The 18,916-nt window shown below is 39.7% G+C and overlaps 1 protein-coding gene across 14 annotated transcripts in view; it reads right to left on the bottom strand.

Annotated features, from left to right (window-relative positions):
• The window catches only part of PCM1 (pericentriolar material 1), an 83,731-nt gene that overhangs the window by 28,616 nt on the left and 36,199 nt on the right, over positions 1 to 18,916 (bottom strand). For 4 of the 14 annotated variants that reach the window (XM_037055243.1, XM_037055239.1, XM_037055238.1 and 1 more), the window contains exons 19-26: positions 18,156 to 18,346; positions 16,559 to 16,759; positions 14,820 to 15,039; positions 14,565 to 14,710; positions 13,924 to 14,114; positions 12,437 to 12,608; positions 8,247 to 8,605; positions 3,015 to 3,179 (exon numbers count right to left, since the gene is read on the bottom strand). In XM_037055243.1, coding sequence (XP_036911138.1) covers positions 3,015 to 3,179; positions 8,247 to 8,605; positions 12,437 to 12,608; positions 13,924 to 14,114; positions 14,565 to 14,710; positions 14,820 to 15,039; positions 16,559 to 16,759; positions 18,156 to 18,346 — 1,645 coding nt within the window. Of the gene's footprint in view, positions 1 to 597; positions 655 to 3,014; positions 3,180 to 8,246; positions 8,612 to 12,436; positions 12,609 to 13,923; positions 14,115 to 14,564; positions 14,711 to 14,819; positions 15,040 to 16,558; positions 16,760 to 18,155; positions 18,347 to 18,916 lie in introns of all 14 variants that reach the window. The other 10 variants (XM_037055247.1, XM_037055246.1, XM_037055241.1 and 7 more) reach the window with 3 other exon arrangements.

Genomic DNA, 18,916 nt, shown 5'->3' on the forward strand with positions numbered 1-18,916 from the left:
CTCTGCTTAATGAGAATACAGCTTAAGACAAAAATCAACATTTTGAAATCTGTAATTTTTCTATAATCTTATTTATCATGGTCTTTGCATGCATGCCATAGTTGTTCTGTTTATTGGTTTATTTTTCTATAGATATTGATGGGTAATCAAAAATAAGCAACTACAACAAAGTCGTATATAACATGTAACATTTGTAAATCCAAGGTAGGACTAAAAATAATTGTATTCATGTTTCTAAAAACTATTACTGCTCTCAAGCATTTAAAAATATTAAATACTAAGTAAGTTTATTGAAACACAAAATCATAAAAATCTTTTGTTACCCATATGAATGTGTTGGTTACATTACATACACAAAGGAAAATGAAAACAAAAAAAGCAGCCAATCTCAACAAGTAAAGAAGTGTAAGCGAAAGGCTTTGGAATTTTGTGAATATGAATTTTCTTTGACTTTTACAAGTCAAATAACATATATGCACTAGCTAAATTTAAAAAATAAAAAACTTAAAAAAATTAGAGCAAGAAAATTAAGGGTTTTTAGGACCAATGGAAAAAAACTTAACACAAAGTGGACACCAAAGCTGGACATATTGTTACCTGGCGCTTCACTGCATGCATTTCTGTTAGACCGCTGTAGTGTTCTCCTAGCATGTGCTGTAGGAAAGGCAGACATAAGGATGAACAGAAAATGCGCATGAATAGTAATGATAGGGTCTATAATAGAAGTGAGGAAAAAAATAAATAAGCAAATTTCTTTAAAATTGTTTGCCTGAACTGAAATGTTATACTCTATTTAAAAATAGTCTCATCAATGAAAAGACTTGCTATAAACTTCTTTTAATGTGACTGATCATAATAAAACTCTACCCCTCACCCTCAAAAATAAACTTATCAGAGTGAGCCTGCCACATCTCCAGAGGGAGAAGAGGGCTGGGCAATTTAATACTGGCAGTCACACACGTTACACTTGAATAATCATATCACAAAAACTATTACATGCTATAAAGAATTATAGGGTAACGGTTAACACTAAAAATAAGTCTTTTTAGAAAATACGTAAATACACACAAAGGTATATTTACACTATTCAAACATTTTTTAAGTGTCCAAAATTCAATCATTTTATTTTTCTAAGTGACAATAATAAGGACTGATGTGCTGTGACCAACTATCAATTATTTATGTAACTGATAGCCTTTCAAAATAGTGCCTGTTCCTGACCTCCACTCAAATGTTTACTCTTTGAAGGTCTCACTACTAGATACAGCAAACACACATGGAAATTATAAAACTTGGGGGTCAAGACAACAGAACTAGTATTTTTGCCAAAAAGATCCTAGATTTAACAGACGAGGATTGAAACTTCCGCTCTACCATTTCCAAGCAATATGACCTTGAAGAAGTGCCTTTAAAATAAGAAAAAAAGGTGATGTTTCTTTAGGGATTACAAAAGTAATAAACATTCACTATAAAAGTTTTAGAAAATATGTAAGTTTAAAGATGATAAAACCAGTATTAACATTTCGATGCATTTTCTTCCAGTCTTTTTTGCATTCAGATTTTTGTTTAAGCATAGTTGAAACTACACTGTTAAAAAAACACTGAATCTCGCCCAGGCTGGTGTAGCTCAGTGGATTGAGCGCGGGCCTGCGAACCACACGATTGCAGTTCGATTCCCTGTCAGGGCACATGCCTGGGTTGCAGGCCAGTTCCCAGCAGGGGACTCATGAGAGGCAATCATACATTGATATTTCTCTCCTTCTCTTCCCCTCTAAAGATAAATAAATAAAATCTTAGAAAACACACACTGAATTTCAATTTTTTTCACTTTTGTCTCCCGAGTACGGATGCGCACAGTATATGTATGGATTACTGGGTTAAAGGCATGACTTTTCTGAAGAAAAACTGTACCAGTTTATATTACCGGCCCTTTATGAGTGCTGTGAAAAATCAGGTGCCCTATGTGACCGTGCACCCATCCTCATCCTCATCTACAAACGGAAATAAAACCAGCTCACAAGGTCATGAAGTTCAGATGAAATGAGTAATCTGTTTTAATCTATAGACAGTGAAGCACAATACAATGGGAGCTGCCTTCTCACCCCAGAGGGTCTTACTGACAACAGAAAACTGAGAGTCTGGTATTTACCACCTCCCTCCCCATATTTCTGAGACAAACTTAGACTTTGCAAATTAAGAAAGTACCAGTACTTATTTAAACTAGAACAGTGCCAAGTACATGGCTCCCTTCACTCAGTGTCCCTTACTGAGTGACTGCCATGCTTCAGGCAGCACTCTAACATTTAACGTGCAAGGATGCAAGGTAGTATCTGTTGCCAATGGACCACAAGAGGCGATGCAGACATTTAAACAGGTAAATACTAGACAATGTGAAATAGGCAACAGAGAAGGTTTACATAGGCTACAACCATAACAAAAAAGAAACCCACCCTGGCTTGCATTTAAATGCAGTTTCAGAGTTACAGAACTAAGATTAAGAGTCCAGCAGAGAAAAGGACTCACAAAGAATAAAAAGCACTTGCAGAAAAGACAACTGCTGAGGTAACAAAGAGCATGATCACTGAGGGGAAAATTTCAACTCAGGACCACTCAAAGAGGAAAGTTACAGGCAGAATGTCTGCTGGCCAGATGTGTCACGTTAAGGCACAAAGTCACTGGGACTTTCGCCAGCAAGCATGATGAAAGCCAAAGGTTTGAAGCAGGAAAATGACATGTCTATACATCTGAATTCTTATTCAGTAAGATTTTCAGATTTTCAAGTTAGGCGTTCCAAATCAATGTTAACTATAAGTTTTTGTTTACAACTTTATCAAACGCCTCTAAAGCTGGCATCACAACTATAAAAAATTCCAGTTTCAGTGTACTGTAGTATCTACATAGAACCTTGCAGGTGACAGAGAAGTGCGACAGACCCATTTTAAAGCTTGTTTTAATATAGCTTTTCAAATCAAAGATGAAGTCCTTAAATTAAAGCAAACCAAAAAGGAACATACCTGAAGATATTTCTGTAGACCTACTACATTTTATTACTTTTTCCAGCTGCTCATGATTCTCTCTGCTGAATACTTTTGCTTGAACAGGCTCTTCAGTCTGGGCTGAATGTCTGTTCCTACTTTTGCAAGGTTCACATGTGCTAGACATACTGGCACTTTCATACCCTTGAGTAAAAAAAGTGACAACTATTATCAGTTGTTAACTAACTCAAACTGGAAGGGAAATTGATTTCCATAGTGAAACAGCATTGGTAACTCAATTTAGCATGCTGTGAAGGCCTGGTATAAATAAAATATGAAAGAGTAAATGACGTGTCTTGGAGATATCTTTGCCAACAATATTTGGAAGCATGGGGTAACATAATAAATTCTGTCATTCATTGTCCTTTATATTCATTTTAATGAGTATATCCCAACTCAACCTGTATGGCAAGATTTATATGACCCAAATTCTCTAACTAGAATCCCAAGTTAACAACGTTTCAGTATTAGGAAATACAAAAAAGAAATCACATTCAATCCATATAAAATGTCCCTGAAAGAGAGAAGGGTAATGGGTGTTAAGTAGTCAAATGTCTGCCTTCTTATTATACCTTGTATGTAAAATGACTTAGTTTAAAAAGTCTTACCCACACACAGCCTATACATATTATTCTACTAAATTTTTCTTCTAAATTCTAGAAGAAATAAATCTGTTTTATTTTTTCTATAGATTCCACGTAAGTAAATCACACAGCATTTATCTTTCTCTGACTTATTTTGCTTAGCATAATACTTTCTAATTCACCCATGATGTTGCAAAAAGTAAAGTTTCACTGTTTTTCTAAATGGCTGAGTAGTATTTCCTTGTGTATATGTACAACTTTTTACCCACTCATCTGCTGATGGGCACTTGGGTTGCTTGCGTACCTTAGCTACTGTAAATGCTGCTGCTCCCATAAAGGGGAGCACGTATTCTTTCAGATTAGTGTTTTGGGTTTCTTAGCTATCTTTCTAAAAGTGGCACTCCTGGATCGTAAGGCAGTTCCATTTTTAATTTTTGGAGGAACCTCCACATTGTTTTCCACATCCTTTAATTTGTTGACATAATACATTACGTTCACAGGTTTCCTGATAATGAATCATGATCACATACATTTCTCTAATGAACCCTATTGACAATGGTCTAATAGTCTTTTGACATAATGGCAGATTAAATTTGCTAATATTTTACTTTTCCTTTTGAATCCGTAATATTAACTGAAATTGACCTACTGTTACGTTACTGAACTGCGATGTCTTCTTTTCACCTTCCCCCAGATACAGGTCTCTGCTGATTCATGTGTAGTTTCCATAGCTTTCCTCCGATAGAACACAGCAGTCTTTCCATCTTGACAGGTGAAGGGTGTCTCGTCTGAGTACAGGATTTTTAAGTTGCAGCTCTTTTTTGTCCATGTATGGGTATTATTCCACTTTCTTCTGCTTCTTGTGTTATATGATTATCCGATTGTCAGGTTCTTTTTCATCATTTGCAACGTGTTCTTTCAGTTTGGAAGCTTAGTAGATTTTCACTAACTTCTTAAGAATTCTAGAATTCGATCAGAACATGCATGTGTGCGTGTGCACGCACACACCGCCCACTACTTGCTCCTGGCTGACAACAGCTGCTGTTTGGATCTGCAGTCCCAAGTCCTTCTTCTCTAAAGATCCCCTTTACTATTCAATTATCCTGCTGTTTTTATCTCCCCTTTAGAACTCACTGTGTGTCAGATCTCCAAGCTCTGTCTTTAAGCCTCTAACCATTTTCAAAAACTTGATTTTTCTCTCTTAGTACTTTGTGTTTCAGGTAATTACATAATTCTTCCCCTCAATTCTCTGGGCCACTAATTTGGGACTTAATAACATTCATCCTGTTTTTCAAATAATCTAAACATTGTACGTGAAAATCATTTTTTCTAGTTCTAAAAAATCTGTTAAAACTCAATCTCCGTGTTATTATTTTGTCCAAGTGTACATTTCCTCCACAATTCTGTTTTTAGTACATTACCTGTTGTGGCCTGCTCCCTTTCCTGCGCGCTGCTACGTTCGTGAGGTTAGTCACCACTTAGGTGCCATCAGGGCTGGACCCAACGCCAGGCAGCTTTCATGCATCAAGCGGACAATGCTTCCAACTCTCACTCCCACGGGAAAGCAATGTTCCGGCTAAGAAGCTGTCAGTCTCCCGCTGAGACAGTAAGAGAAAGCCTCTCTACTCTTCGGTCTCCTCAGTGACAAAGACAAATGCTCTCAGAGGTTCAGGGTAGGAAAGATGCCACGTACGTGTTCAATGACACCCTTGTCCATCAGTACCCGCAAGTGGCAAGACTGCTGCTACCCTCGGAAGGCAGGGAGGTGCCAAGAACAAGAGTTGCATGGATTTCCTCAGTCAAGTTTTCTCCGAGAACCAGAGGGCCCTGGGCTTTGCCCCACTCTCTCTGAAAGAAAGGCTCACACCCTCCAGACCACAGCAGCTGCTCTGATAACAACAGGCTCCCAATATGCTGTCCGCTGACTCCCTGTGACTCCTACCTAGAGCTGATCTCCCCTCTCTGCTTTTTTCCAGTTAGAACTTCATCATTTCAAACTTAAGTTCCTGGTTGCTTCACTGGTCTCTTAGACTAAAGTCTCACCACATGCTACTCAAAACGTACAGGAAAAAGAGTTCTCTTGGTTATCTTTGACCTTCACATAAAACGGGTCCAGCAATAAAGAGTCTGAATCCAAAAGTAGTATGCAAAATAATATAGTCTGTAGTACTATTGTTTGCTTAATTAATAGCCAACAAAGCCCCGAAAGTACAGTATGTTATTCTAACAAGAACATTTACATAAATGAAGTTAAGCTTCTGACTACTGTCACCGAGTAACGTGGAAAGTGCTGAATGAATCCTAATCCACATTAAAACATTTATCGTGTGGCACACACGGACTTCTCTTTGGGGAGCCCGAGTCGGCAGTTCAAAGGCAAGCTAGCTCTCCTAAACAGCTGAACCGGTGAGAAGCAGCATGCGGAATGAATGAATGAATGAATAAATAAGTAAATAAAAAAACAATGAACAACAATTTTCTCTGATCCCCAAACTAAAAACACCAAGGGCTAGACTCCCAAAGGTAAGGCACCGAGTGTGCTGAACCGCTTCTCCCTTGAGCACTCTGACAGTCACCCTCCAGGGAGAAGGCGCCAGAGCCACCCAGGCGAAGCCCGCCAGAGCAGCAGCAGCAGCAGCACGTGGCGGTCACTGTCGGAAGGCTGCTGTCCCCAGTCCCACGGCACCACTCCTTCCCTTACACCCACTGTTGTTCTCAGTGTGAGCGCTGACACAGCTGGTGGAAACAGGACTTCCACGTGTGCCCACTGTAGGGACGCGGCTCGGCCTGGCACCCTGGGGGCCCTGCGCTGTGAACTGCAGCTGAATCAGCTCTGGCAGAAGGCCACGCGATAACCCTCCTGGAACGTGGAACACGGGAACATGGAACACGGGAACATGGGAGACGTGTGAGAAGCTGCGGTGTGGCAATTCTCACTCACCTGGCCCGTTCCTCTGGAAAGTGTCATGAGAGCTTTTCATCTCCTTCTGGTTCTGACAACCTGAGACCTTTCTGTTCCACCCCACGGGCACAGCTCCACTCTGCAATGTGGCTTAGCTACAGCATAGCAGCAGGTTCCCAGCAACAGGCCCCACCACTCACGTATGTCGTCCTACTTGTCATCTGGCCCCTCCGGTTTCAGCGTCACCCTTGTGGTGTGTGGTGAGGGCTATGGGAAGCTGGCACCTTCAGGTACGCTTCCTGTCTCTAGGTAAATAATAAACTCTTTGACTCTAAAAAGGGCTGTTTCTTTCCTGGTCACATCTGTCAGGCCTTGCCACGCTTAATGCTTAACACTGATTTCATCTCAATCTCCATTAGTGAGTCACAGGAAGGGGGAGGGGAGAAATGAAAAGACTCAGGGATGGGCAAAACCCAGAAGTCAGGACATTAACAATTCTAGCCAATTTTCCAAGAAAAGGATGAGGAAAACATAGGATATATGCTCCTACTCTCTCTAATAATATCAAAAGAGGAAATGGGCCTTGTAGATTATAGCCAAATTATGGCTCTGGTAATCAAATTATTGGTTTGATAACCGAAACATTCAGCAAGACAAGAAATCACATCAACTCATAAACTCTGAACGTGAGCTGCAGTTTAAAAGATGATTATCACAGAATTTGTTAAATCTTACTTCACAAATAGCATGTACCTTTACACACACAGACTTTCTAAAGGTTAAAATACGTAACTTTCTGTTACGCCATTTCTCAGGACCTTCACCACACTCACACGTAGGTGACCCTCCAAGAGAGTTAACAGAGCACAGTGATGTGGAAAACCTTTCTTACTACAAACCTGGAATACTGTGTCCTAAAGCACCAAATACTCCCTTTGAAACCAGAACTACTCAAAGACACAGCTGAAAAGTACCCTTTGCATACCTAAAGGGTACCTAAAGTACCCTTTGCATACCTATTTGCGTCCTTTTGCTAATATTCCAGATTTTAGCTAGTAAAACCAATTCTAACCTAGTGTTGACCTTCATTAAATTCTTTAAAATAATCATAGAAAAAATTTAAAGTCACAGAAAAAAATTTTTAGTGGCATATAGTTAAGTAGCACTATAAAGAGAACCAGTATGATACTCAATGGTAAACAAGATACAACAAAAAATGGGCTAATGTTTTATACTTTATTAACTAAGGTTCAGGAAGGCCAAGAGTAAACTTTTTAAAATGCTGTTTCAACTGTGAGAGTCAAAAACTGCAATGTAGTTAGAGGCCCACATTTCTTTAACTGAACCCATCGAGGACCAGAAGTCCTGGCTCAAGTGTTAATGTCGAACAAGACGTGACAGCAAAAGAGAACAGTAAAACCAGGGTGTTGGCAATCCTTAACCTACAAGATCTGGAAAAAGATCTTTTGAGCTCACAGTAACCATTTAAGTAAGAAATGTAAGAGGTTTTAAGAAGCACAAAGTGCAATATTTTAAAATATATACAACATTAATAGCTGTATGATAGATTTTATTAAAAAATTAAGTTAACTAAAAATGACTGTTCAAGCACTTCTAGAACAGTGCCCAGCCATGCAACCACGCTGAAATAAAATCATGTCAACATGCCAGAGCAATGTTGCCAACATTTACACTGATCAGTACTCAACAGATTTAAACGCTTACCAGCATTTTTAGTCCTGCTTTTCAGCTGAGCAGAATGCCTCTTCTTACTCTTTGACTTGGGAGTTCTGTCTTTGGATGCCAGGCTGGCCTGTGCCGAGGCTTTTCTCGCCTTGAATGTCTTGGACACAGTGGTCGGGTCTACGGGGTCGGGCATGCTGCTAAAGCTTTCTAGTGACTCTTCGTCAAACTGGCGCCTTCTGCCGGCATCTGACTGACTCTTGCGATTACTACTCGCGGTTTTCTCTCCAGACACTGCAAATCCCGTCTGGACGAACGGCTTTTCCACTTCACCTTCTTGGCCATACAACCATGGCGTTCTTCTACTGTCTTCCACCTCCCCTTGGGGCTGCTTTTGACTCCTTACACCGAAGACAGTAAGTTTTTAGAGATTACAATGACAGATTTCTAAGTTTACTGCAAACCCCAGGTATAGTACTTAAAATAGTTTACTAGATTTCAGTAAATACAATCATCAACAGGCTATAAAACATTTTCACAAAAATATGCATTAAATGTGCAAATATTCAATAAGCTGGTGTTCTAAATTATCCTAAAACTTGAACATTCAGCCCTTATCACTACACCACTTTCACTAGCTAAAGTGACAAACCAAAGACCCAGCATTCCTAACACAAAAGACGGGGAAAGAAAAATCAAGGAAAGATGGCACATAAGGAGAAAACAAAAAACTTGGAGGAACAACTCAGAAAGATCTACAGCAGAGGGTCTGAAATAGACATGCATTGGTGTCATCTGAAGCGGTTCAACCAGAACCAGAATTCAGTGTAAACAACGGCCATGCAAGCAGTTATTTACTTCTCCACACTTTAAGTATGATTTAGTTCTATTGGTCTAGTGTCATTTTCAAATTTTATCTGCTAAACACTAGCATCCTTTAATATTTTAACAGGCATTCACTGGTCATCTAACTAATAATACAGTCAAAACAAAGTTAAGTAAGTCTGCAGGATTCCTCAGAACTTTCAATATGCCCATGTACTTTACATGGAATCCTAGACAGAAACAGAATGCGATGTCCCAAACCTTTGATCACAGAACCCGACGTGGACACCAGTGTTCCAGACCTAAGAACATAATTTGGGAGACACCGATTGACAGAGTTTAACTTTACTAAGGTGAGCAAACCTACAGTTTGCAGGCCAGATTGAGCCTGCTGCCTGTTTTTGTATGGCCTGTGAGCTAAAATGATGTTTATATTCTTGCACGGTTGAAAAAAATAAAATCAAAGGAGAAAAGTTTGCAACACAACTATATGAAATCCCAACTTCAGTGCCCATAAAGTGTAACTGAATCACAGCCACTCATTTCTTTACATACTGTTTATGGCTGCTTTTGTGCAAAAATGACAGAGATAAATGGGCAAGAAAAGTACTGTATGGCCTGCAACGTCTACTATTTAGCCTGCACAGGAAAGGTTTTCTGGCCCCGGCCCAAAACTGCAATGTTCCATCTGACTGCTTATATTCTCCAGCCATTCAATTCAGGGAGCCCATATTAGCTGATGTGGGGGAGGAGAGCAGGTCTAATCTGAAGTAGGTCAAACATCTAAAACAACATTAGATATCCACAGCCATCCTTTTCCACTATCAATCATATATAAAATACGGACAGTAACGAGGTAGGGTCCTTCCAACAGGTAGGCTCGTCACTAAAGCTTTGAAACAATGTTTACTGCTTATAATGGAGATTCATTCAACCCTCATTTCTAAATGGCAACTGTACACTAAATACTGTTAGGCTCTGACAACAGAGTATTTTCATAAAACAACAGGAGATTTACTAATAGGAAAAAATGACTAGTACAGCTAAGAAAAACAAAGTTGGGGAGGGGGGTCAGTCACAGGACTCCTAGAAGCAAATACAAAGTTGAATTTATAAGTTTTTGATTAATCAAGGAAGCCATAACTTAACAGTGTCACATGCTACTTCAAGAGCCGAGACCTGCTCAATTCCATAACTAAAGGGAAGACTAATGTGATTTATATATTTGTCAAGGGCCGGGAAAGACAAAATAAAGACATTCTCTCAGAACAAATACTAAGCTCAGCTGACCTCTAATATTTCATCATTCCAAAAGGATGTTTTTGACCCAAATGGCCCATCTTGGTTCATGCTTTAGACTTTTCTAAAATCTCCCAAACAAGCAGCACCTGGCCTCAGCATGCCTAGTACCTCTCGCTGTGTGGCCCCAGGCCCAGCACTAGTAGCAGCGGGCCTCAGTTTGCCGCTCGGCCTTGCCCAGGCACCTCTAAGCCCAGCACAAGTAGCAGCCATCTGCAGACTGCTTTGTGGCTCATGTCAGGTGGCCCTAGGGAAGAACACAGGTGGCAGGGGACCTCAGCCTGCACCTTCTAGGAGGCCCCAGAACCAGAGCACCCAGTGGACGACTTGAGACCACATCAAAGCATCACCACCCAATTCAAGGGATGGGCCCAGCAGTACAAGAGCCCCACTGAAGTTAAGTCCTGCGCTGTGGGCTGGGCCCCTGCACAGCTGAACTTCCATGGTGTTTGGAGTTGGTGGTCACAGCCAGGCCTTGCAGCTGACTGGTCTGGGAGTCAATCTCTCCCACAGAGGTGCCGACAGCAGTCAAGGCTCAACTACAATAGGAAGGCATACTCAGCCCACACAGGGGGCACACCTCAAGTGCCCAGCTTGGGTGATCAGGAGGCTGTGACATTGGGTAACGGAACACCTACTACCTTAGGTCACTTCACCAAATTTGGAGATGCAGCGGCTCTAGCTAACACACAGAAAAGTGTGTGTTAAAATGCAAACACAGGAAGGCTGCCAAAATGAGGAGACAAACATGTCCTAAATGAAAGAACAATAAAAACTCCAGAAAAAGAACTAAACAAAATGGAAACAAGCAATACTGTTTCCATTTGAACACTCTGCTAGATGCAGAGTTCAAAACACTGTGTTATAAGGATATGCAATGAACTTAGAACTTCAACAGCATAAAAAAAGGACACAAAAACCATGAAAAATTAGCAGTCAGAAATGAAGGATACACTAACCGAAATGGAGAATAATTTACAGGGAATCGACAGTTCAGTAGATGAAGCTGAGAACCCAATCAGCAATTTGGAATATAAGGAAGCAAAAAGCACCCAATCAGAACAGCAAAATGAATGAACGAGTGAATGAATGACAGTCTAAGAAGCCTCTGGGGCAACTCCAAGTGTACCAATATTTGCATCATGGGTGTGCCAGAAAGAGAAGAGAGAGAGCGAGAAACTGAAAACCTATTTGAAAAAATAATGACAAAAAATTTGCTTAACTTGGTGAAGCAAATGAACACAAGACCAGGAAGCGCAGAGTGTCCCAAACAAGATGAATCCAAAGAGGCCCACACTAAGACACATAATAATTAAAATGCAAAAGGTTAAAGAGAAAGAGAGACTCTTTAAATGCAGCAAGAGAAAAGCAGTTAGTTACCTACAAGGGAGCTCCCATAAGATTGTCGGCTGACTTCTCAACAGAAACTCTGCAGGCAGCAGGATAAGCAAGATGTATTCAAAATGATGAAAAGCAAGCACCAACAGCCAAGGTTGCTCTACCCAGCAAAGTTATTATTTAGAATCAAAGCACAGATAAAAACTTCCTAGACAAGAAAACGTTAAAGAAGTTTAACACCACCAAATCAGTGTTATATGAAATGTTAAAGGGCCTTCTTTAAGAAGAAAAAGAACGAAAAAAGATTTGAATAAAATGGCAACGACTAAATCTAAAAAACAAAATAAACAGAACAGAAATAAACTCAGATAAGATTTTAATGGTTGTATGATGGACCATTAAGGGAATGGGTGAAAAAGGCAAAGAGATTAAGCAGCACAAATTGGTCGTTACAGAACACGTCACGGCACCACCACCTTACAACGGCTGTCCTCTGCAGTTGCTGTTAGTCCTACATGGTGAACTCAGACACTGCATGGGTCAGGTCTCGCCCTTCCAAAAGGAGTCTCACAGGTCACTGAGCAAAAGGCTGAACTGCTCTGGTGCCAGGCTGAGCAGCAGGGACACACCTGAGAGACATCTGGTGAGACGTCAAGCCAAACAGTCACGAATACCCTCCCTGTGTTTTCACAGTATATAATTACGTGTAATCACAAGAGATTAATGTGAACTATTAAGCACATAATGAATTCTGTTAGCGGCTGAGTTACCTTTGTTTCTCCGCTCCAACAGAAGAACTACTTTCAAAAGGTTTTGGAAAAGCCATATAGTCTGTTTTCCCAGGAGAATTTTGGGCTAATGGTTGCTGCTGTTCAGTGGATGTAGAAATATTCTGAGAAAAATCTCCAAAATTAGAAGGAAATAAAGGGCTGAAATTCATACCTAGTAAGTAAAGGCAATGGGTAAGACAACAACAAAGCACCTTTAGCCTTACTGTGAAATCAAAGACATCTGTAATTAAATGTGCCATTCATATCCATCAAAAAAAAGTTGTTAATTAAAATTAAGAATTGTTTGTATAATCCTGTTGAGAAAACATACTGTGGTATTTTTATTTATATTTATACCCACAAAGCCCTGCCACCAAACCTTTTCTCCTCCTATATATATATATATAGACTCTGGCAAACATCTTCAATTCCTCTCTCTTCATGACCCACCTCATCTAACTGGTCACATAACTATTTAACTTGTTCTACTTCCTGAATGCCTTTCCCTGGTATTATTACAGCCTTCTATTTCCTAGTCACTAGCTATACCCTTGGTTCCTTCTCTCCTTCTCCCCTCAACACCATTACCAGTGTAGTCCTTCTAAAGTATGTATTTCATGCTATCACCCTACTCAAACTCTTCAATGGCCCGTCTCATCTGCAACAAAAAGCCTAATTAAGCTGCTTTGCATGGCACAAAACATCTGTGCTGCTTACCTAGCCCCCCCCACCAGGCCTGAACACTAGCCGTACTTAAATGACCTCTAAATTCTCCAAGTGATAAACTGTTTCACTGCTTTATAGCTCCAAGTGGTTCCATTGATTAGAATAAGGGAAAGCCCTTTCCCTATTCCCTGGAAATAAATTCTGTCCATTTTTTAGCTCAACACATTCTTGCTGGGAAAACACATTTGCCAATGACATTTGCCCCAAGGTAGAATAGCCCATTCACCTCACTTGCACTCACAGCACTGCACTAGGCACTGATTAACATTCTTAGTGTCTCCACTAGACTCTAAGTTCCTTGAAGAGTTAGTCTAACTCCTCTTTGAATCCCAGTGATTTATGTGTCTGGCTCATAATGCATGCAGAAAAAAGTCTGAATAAAAGCCTAAGGTAAATAAAATGAAATGTAGCCCTATACTAAGTACTCACATCTCCCTGCCAAGACATGAAGCTCCTCTAGAAGAACACTGTTATTCAGCTTTACTCTCTTAACACTTCACAGAGTGCCTGGTGTACAGTAGCCATTAGATACATTAATTTCCTTTCTCCTTAATAAATAGTTGTTAACTAATTCACACATGTAAGACTTATCAATCACTCACAACTGTGTACTAAAGAATCAAAGTAGAAAGTTTGTAACTTTCTTTGCAAACATTCCCTACCATTCTAAAAGAGACTGATACCTATCCATGTAATAGACAGATGATACTCTCAAACACACTGTACTTATTTATTTTCCCTTTATGCTTCCAGTCACTTACCTGGTGCAAATGATGAAAAATTAGTAAACCCAGGTAGGTTAAACAGATTTACAGGCTGTGTTGGAAAGCTGAATGGACAAAACAAACTGGGCGAAGGAGGGTGTGACGCACTGTTGCCTCTTTCCTTGCTTCCAGATTTTTCTGGATGCTGATTTTGTTGGCGCATAAGTTCATTTAGCATTTGTTTCAACCTGTAAAAATTTAAGAAGTCAGTGCTTTGAAAATCAGTTACATTACATTCAGAAAAAACGTATCTAAGAAGTGATTCAACAGCACGCAGAAGAGACTAGCTGCTCTGGTAGTTGTATCAACAAACATTTGCTTGTCCTGAAGGCTTAATTCAGTAACTTAGCCTTTGGAACGAGAACTGCACCTGGCACTTCTATTAGATAGTAGGTATAACTATAAAGAACACATTTTTTTTCTTGTTTACAGCTTTATTGAGGTATAGTTACACACCATGTAATTCAACTAGTAATGTAAAGTTGAACAGCATAAATTTTTAAAAACAAAAGTCCAAAATATTAAAGGGGAACATTGGGCAATCACAGCTTACAAAATCTCAGGTGACAGAGAATATCGGCGTATGTAATTTGGCTCACGTCCTCCCGCCCCAGAGCTGCACGGAAGAAACCGAGTACCTCTGCACGTTATTCTGCTGCCACGTGAGCTGAGTGTAGCACTGGTTCAGCTGGTGCATGATGAGGTGCACTTGAGGGGACGCGACATTGCTGGGCAGGACACTGTAAGGGCCCGTGAGGAGAGTTTGCAGCAGACAAGACAGAGCCTACAGAAAGAACACGTTCTGTAATATTTACTGAGGACTTGAGAAAAATGTGCATTGCTTTTAAAACAAGGTAAAAAAAAAGTTACTTTCAGCAGGTAGAAAATTTTACCTGCTGATCTTGCATCAAAGTCTGGCAAATACTGACACTGAAATCAAGTTGTTTCTTCAGCTGATTAATTTGTTCTTGCCACTGTTCTTTCTCTTCTACGTACGAGAGTTCCGACACCCAGCGGAGGTTTTCCTGACGCTGCATGCTGATATTCTGTTGTCTTGTCTTGGCTAATGGACGATAATTTCCATCTGCTGAAAAGGGGCGATTGTTCTTCCACCTAACAAAGAATTTAAAATATTAAGTCATCATATGTAATTATTTGGTTTTTAAAATCTAGCAAAAACCACAGGCCAGTATTCTCTTTTTAAGTTCAAAGGACTGAAAAAGCAGGGAAAATAAAAGGGGTAAAGATTCTAGGTTTTTAGCCTTATACAATTATCATTTCTTATTCTTTTCCAGTTTTTTTATTTACGTTTTATAAAAAAGTGTCCATATAATTCTGTATACTGCGACATGAAAATATTATTATCACAAGCATGTTTCCATTCTTCATGCTTTAAGGTAACCCACACACCACCACCAAGTGGTACTACTTCGCCATCTTTTATTCTTGAAACATTTTCCACTTACAAATAACAATGTGATTAGTATCTTTTGACAGACCTTTTTCACTATCTACAATTTAAAAATTTTTACTAAATTATTCAAAACAAGAGCAAAGATCAAAGCTTATGAATCTTGATCCAGTTTAGCTGAGATATATCTCAGCAACACTCTTGTGGTATAGTAAAAAATTATTATAGGGAAAGGTAAAGGGATTAAGGAAAAACAAACCTCATAGACACAGACAACAGTGTGATTACCAGAAGAAAAGAGGGTTGGGGGAGGTACAAGAGGATAAAGGGGGGGGGGGTAAATGGCGATGGAAAGAGATTTGATTTGGTGTGGTAAACACACAATACAATATACAATGTATTTACAGGGCTGTATACCTGAAAGCCACATAATTTTATTAATCAATGTCATCCCAATAAATTTAAAACATGTATGTGTTTGTGTATTTGGTCTTCGCCCCCGCTTGCCAGCAGAGCCCCTACAACTCTTGGTATCTCCGGAGTAACCTGCTGTTGTTCAAAAAGAGGCCCCTTCAACCATACCTGAGTTTATGCTAACGACTCTTCCCAGGCCACAGACAGCTGTATGAAGGGGGCTGGTCTTTTTCACCAGAAAACCCAGCCTGGTGATTAGAGGAGTTGGAACTTTCAGCTCCATTCCCTAAACTCCAAGGATGATAGAGAAGGGGCCTGAGATTAAACTGAACTGCCTATGGCCAATGGTTTGATCAGCATTGTGCAAGCAACAAAACCTCCGTAAAACCATGACACAGGCGGTGGTCAGGAAGCTTCCGGGATGGCAAACACTGGAGAGAGGGGCGGTGCCCCCAGACAGGGCCCGCAAGCTCCACAACCCCAAACCTCGCCCTGTGCCTCTCCTCCATCTGCATATTCCTGAGTTGCAGCTTTTATAATAAACCAGTAAATATAAGCATTTTCCTGAGCTCTCTGAGTTATTTTAGCAAATTATGAAAGCTGAAGAAGGCTTATGGGAACCCCCAGATTAGCAGCCATGTCAGACAGAACTGTGGGTTCCCTGGAGACTCGGGGCTCACTACTGGCATCTGAAGTGATGGCAGTCTGGTGGGTCTGTCTTACAAAATAGTGAAGACCCCGTTTCTGAGGTAAAAAAAACCTGCATCTCTTCAAATCAAGCAGAAACATTAAAACAGTGAAACTGACCTATTTTTAGTTTCCTTTGCATTGTAAGAGTTATGATTCATGCTGTTAGGAGGATACACTGAAAAGTTATCATTGGAACTGGAATCCTGCTCTTCCTCTTCCTCTTCATCTGTCCGAACAACTCCTTCCGAAAGGTAACCATCTTCATCTCCTTCTTCATCCAGTGCACACTGGGTAGAGCCACCCCAAGTTGCCATTGTTCTAGAGATGGAGACGGAAACCAAGAGATCATCCTGGAGATGAACTGAGTTCTCTACACCTCCGACTACATGCCAGATGTGTACCACATATAAATGTGTACCTGTATGGGTATACGTGCACATAAAATTGCATCTAATCTTAAGAAAATCTACTTTATTTATTTATTTTGAGAGAGAAAGAGAAAAACATCAATTTGTTGTTTCATTTTATTTATGCCCTCGCTCACTGGTTGACTCTTCTATGTTGCCCCGACCAGGGACCAAATCTGCAACCCTGGTGGATCCAGATGACGCAATAACCAACTGAGCTACCCAGACAGGGCAAAATTTCATTTAATCTTAGGAACACAAGATGGGTAGTACTCTCCCCACTGCTGCTTTATGAAGTATATTTACTCTGCCTTCCACAAAACAATTCTTCAAATAAATTAAAATAATAATCATATGCCCCTGAAATGTTTTTCCTAAATTAAACCCCCCTCAACTTTCCTTTCTTCGAATAACAATTTTCTAGATCAGAGCTGGCCAACAGCACTTTCTGCAATAGTAATCTATCTTTGTGCTATTCAACATAGTAGTCACTAGGTAAATATGACCAAAGAATACTTAAAATACGACTGGTGTCACTCAGAAAATGAATTCTAATTTTACCTAATTTTAACTTAGTTACTTCTGTCTTGTGATAAACTAGATGTTTATCAAAACTATCTAATGAACTCAAAGTATAAATGTGTGGTAGTCAGAACAGAATAAAATACTGCAGATACAGTCTGATCACTAAATATATATGGGGACTCCAAGAACAAAACAGGTTTTTCTAAGAAGAGTGAGGCTTGGTGCAATGTACCAGAAATGCTATCTAAAAATATCAAAATGTAAAGCCACGACAAATTTGGATTTCAAAATTTCAGCTATGAATACTATCATATACATAAGCAATTTAACTGATGACAGAAAAAAAAGTCTTTTAGAAATATTCTGGATGTGAAAACATCAAACTTAAATTCTAGAAACTAGAAACTTACAAACAGCAAATGCTCAATTTAAGTTAAAAAAAGTGCTTATTTCTGGCCTGATAGAATACAAAGACTACAAAGTCTCAAAAATTTCCCTTACGTAAGCTTAAAATTTAAGAAAATAAGGGTCATACAATCAAAAATCTGTATCACCATTTGACCAAGTGTCTTAGTAATTAAATAAAAAGACAGAAAGACGATGCTACAAGAAGTCTGAACAGAAAGCAGATCAATTTAGTGACACTTAGTCACAAAGGTGATGCTTAAATACTGCCCTCACTGTCCCAGATTTGTGCTGTGATGAAGATGGGGAACAAGCCTGCCTATTCTACATGCCCTAGGGAGGGGAGGTTAAAAACACTGTTTACACGACTCTCTTACTTTTCTGTTCTACTTTGTTGAGGAGTACACAGGTTCTCAGATGCATCACTTCTCAAGGAAGCAGCCACCGGAGACGCAGTTTCAGCCAGACCTTGCCTCCTCTGGTGTTCGGCCATCAGAGCTTCAAGCTGCTTTCTTCTCTGTCGCAGCTCTTCCCTTAAAATTTCATGTCTTCGCATTTCTGACCAAAGCTATTAATTAAAAAATTAGAGTCTAGTATAAATATCTAGATTTGTCTTCCCCTTAAAGAACAACCAGCTAATACTATTTGTCAATACCAACAAATATTTCTAATCTCATTCTACTATCCTTTTCATACTGAAATATCCATTAAGGTTAAAATAGTATTAAGAAGAAAGTATAAGGCCATTATTAATTCCTAATTAAACCAGTGACACCCCACACATCCACTACTGAAAGTAAGTTACGATGCGTCCTACACATCACATGTAAGTAAAATACCGAAGGACAGGCCTTTTGCACTGAGATGACCACCAGCCGCTGCACCCGTCCTTTACATACAATTCAGCCAAATACTCGCTAGTGAAGAGCAAGACTACTCTGAAGAGATCCCAACTTAATTACATTTTGAAAAATTTTCTTTCCCCAACTGAGAGACACGAAACAGGCTACATTTAAAAACATGTTTCACAGATATTCAGTTTTCCTTCTTCAGATGTGACTTACACAGCATAGGGAAGAGTGAAAAAAGCCGTAACAACTGTGTGTCAGATGGTACGAGACTTATCGGGGTGATTGCT

This window comes from Sturnira hondurensis, unplaced genomic scaffold, assembly GCF_014824575.4.
Source record: "Sturnira hondurensis isolate 20B ecotype Veracruz unplaced genomic scaffold, ASM1482457v3 Scaffold0008640, whole genome shotgun sequence".
In the NCBI taxonomy this organism is placed as follows: Eukaryota; Metazoa; Chordata; class Mammalia; order Chiroptera; family Phyllostomidae; genus Sturnira; species Sturnira hondurensis.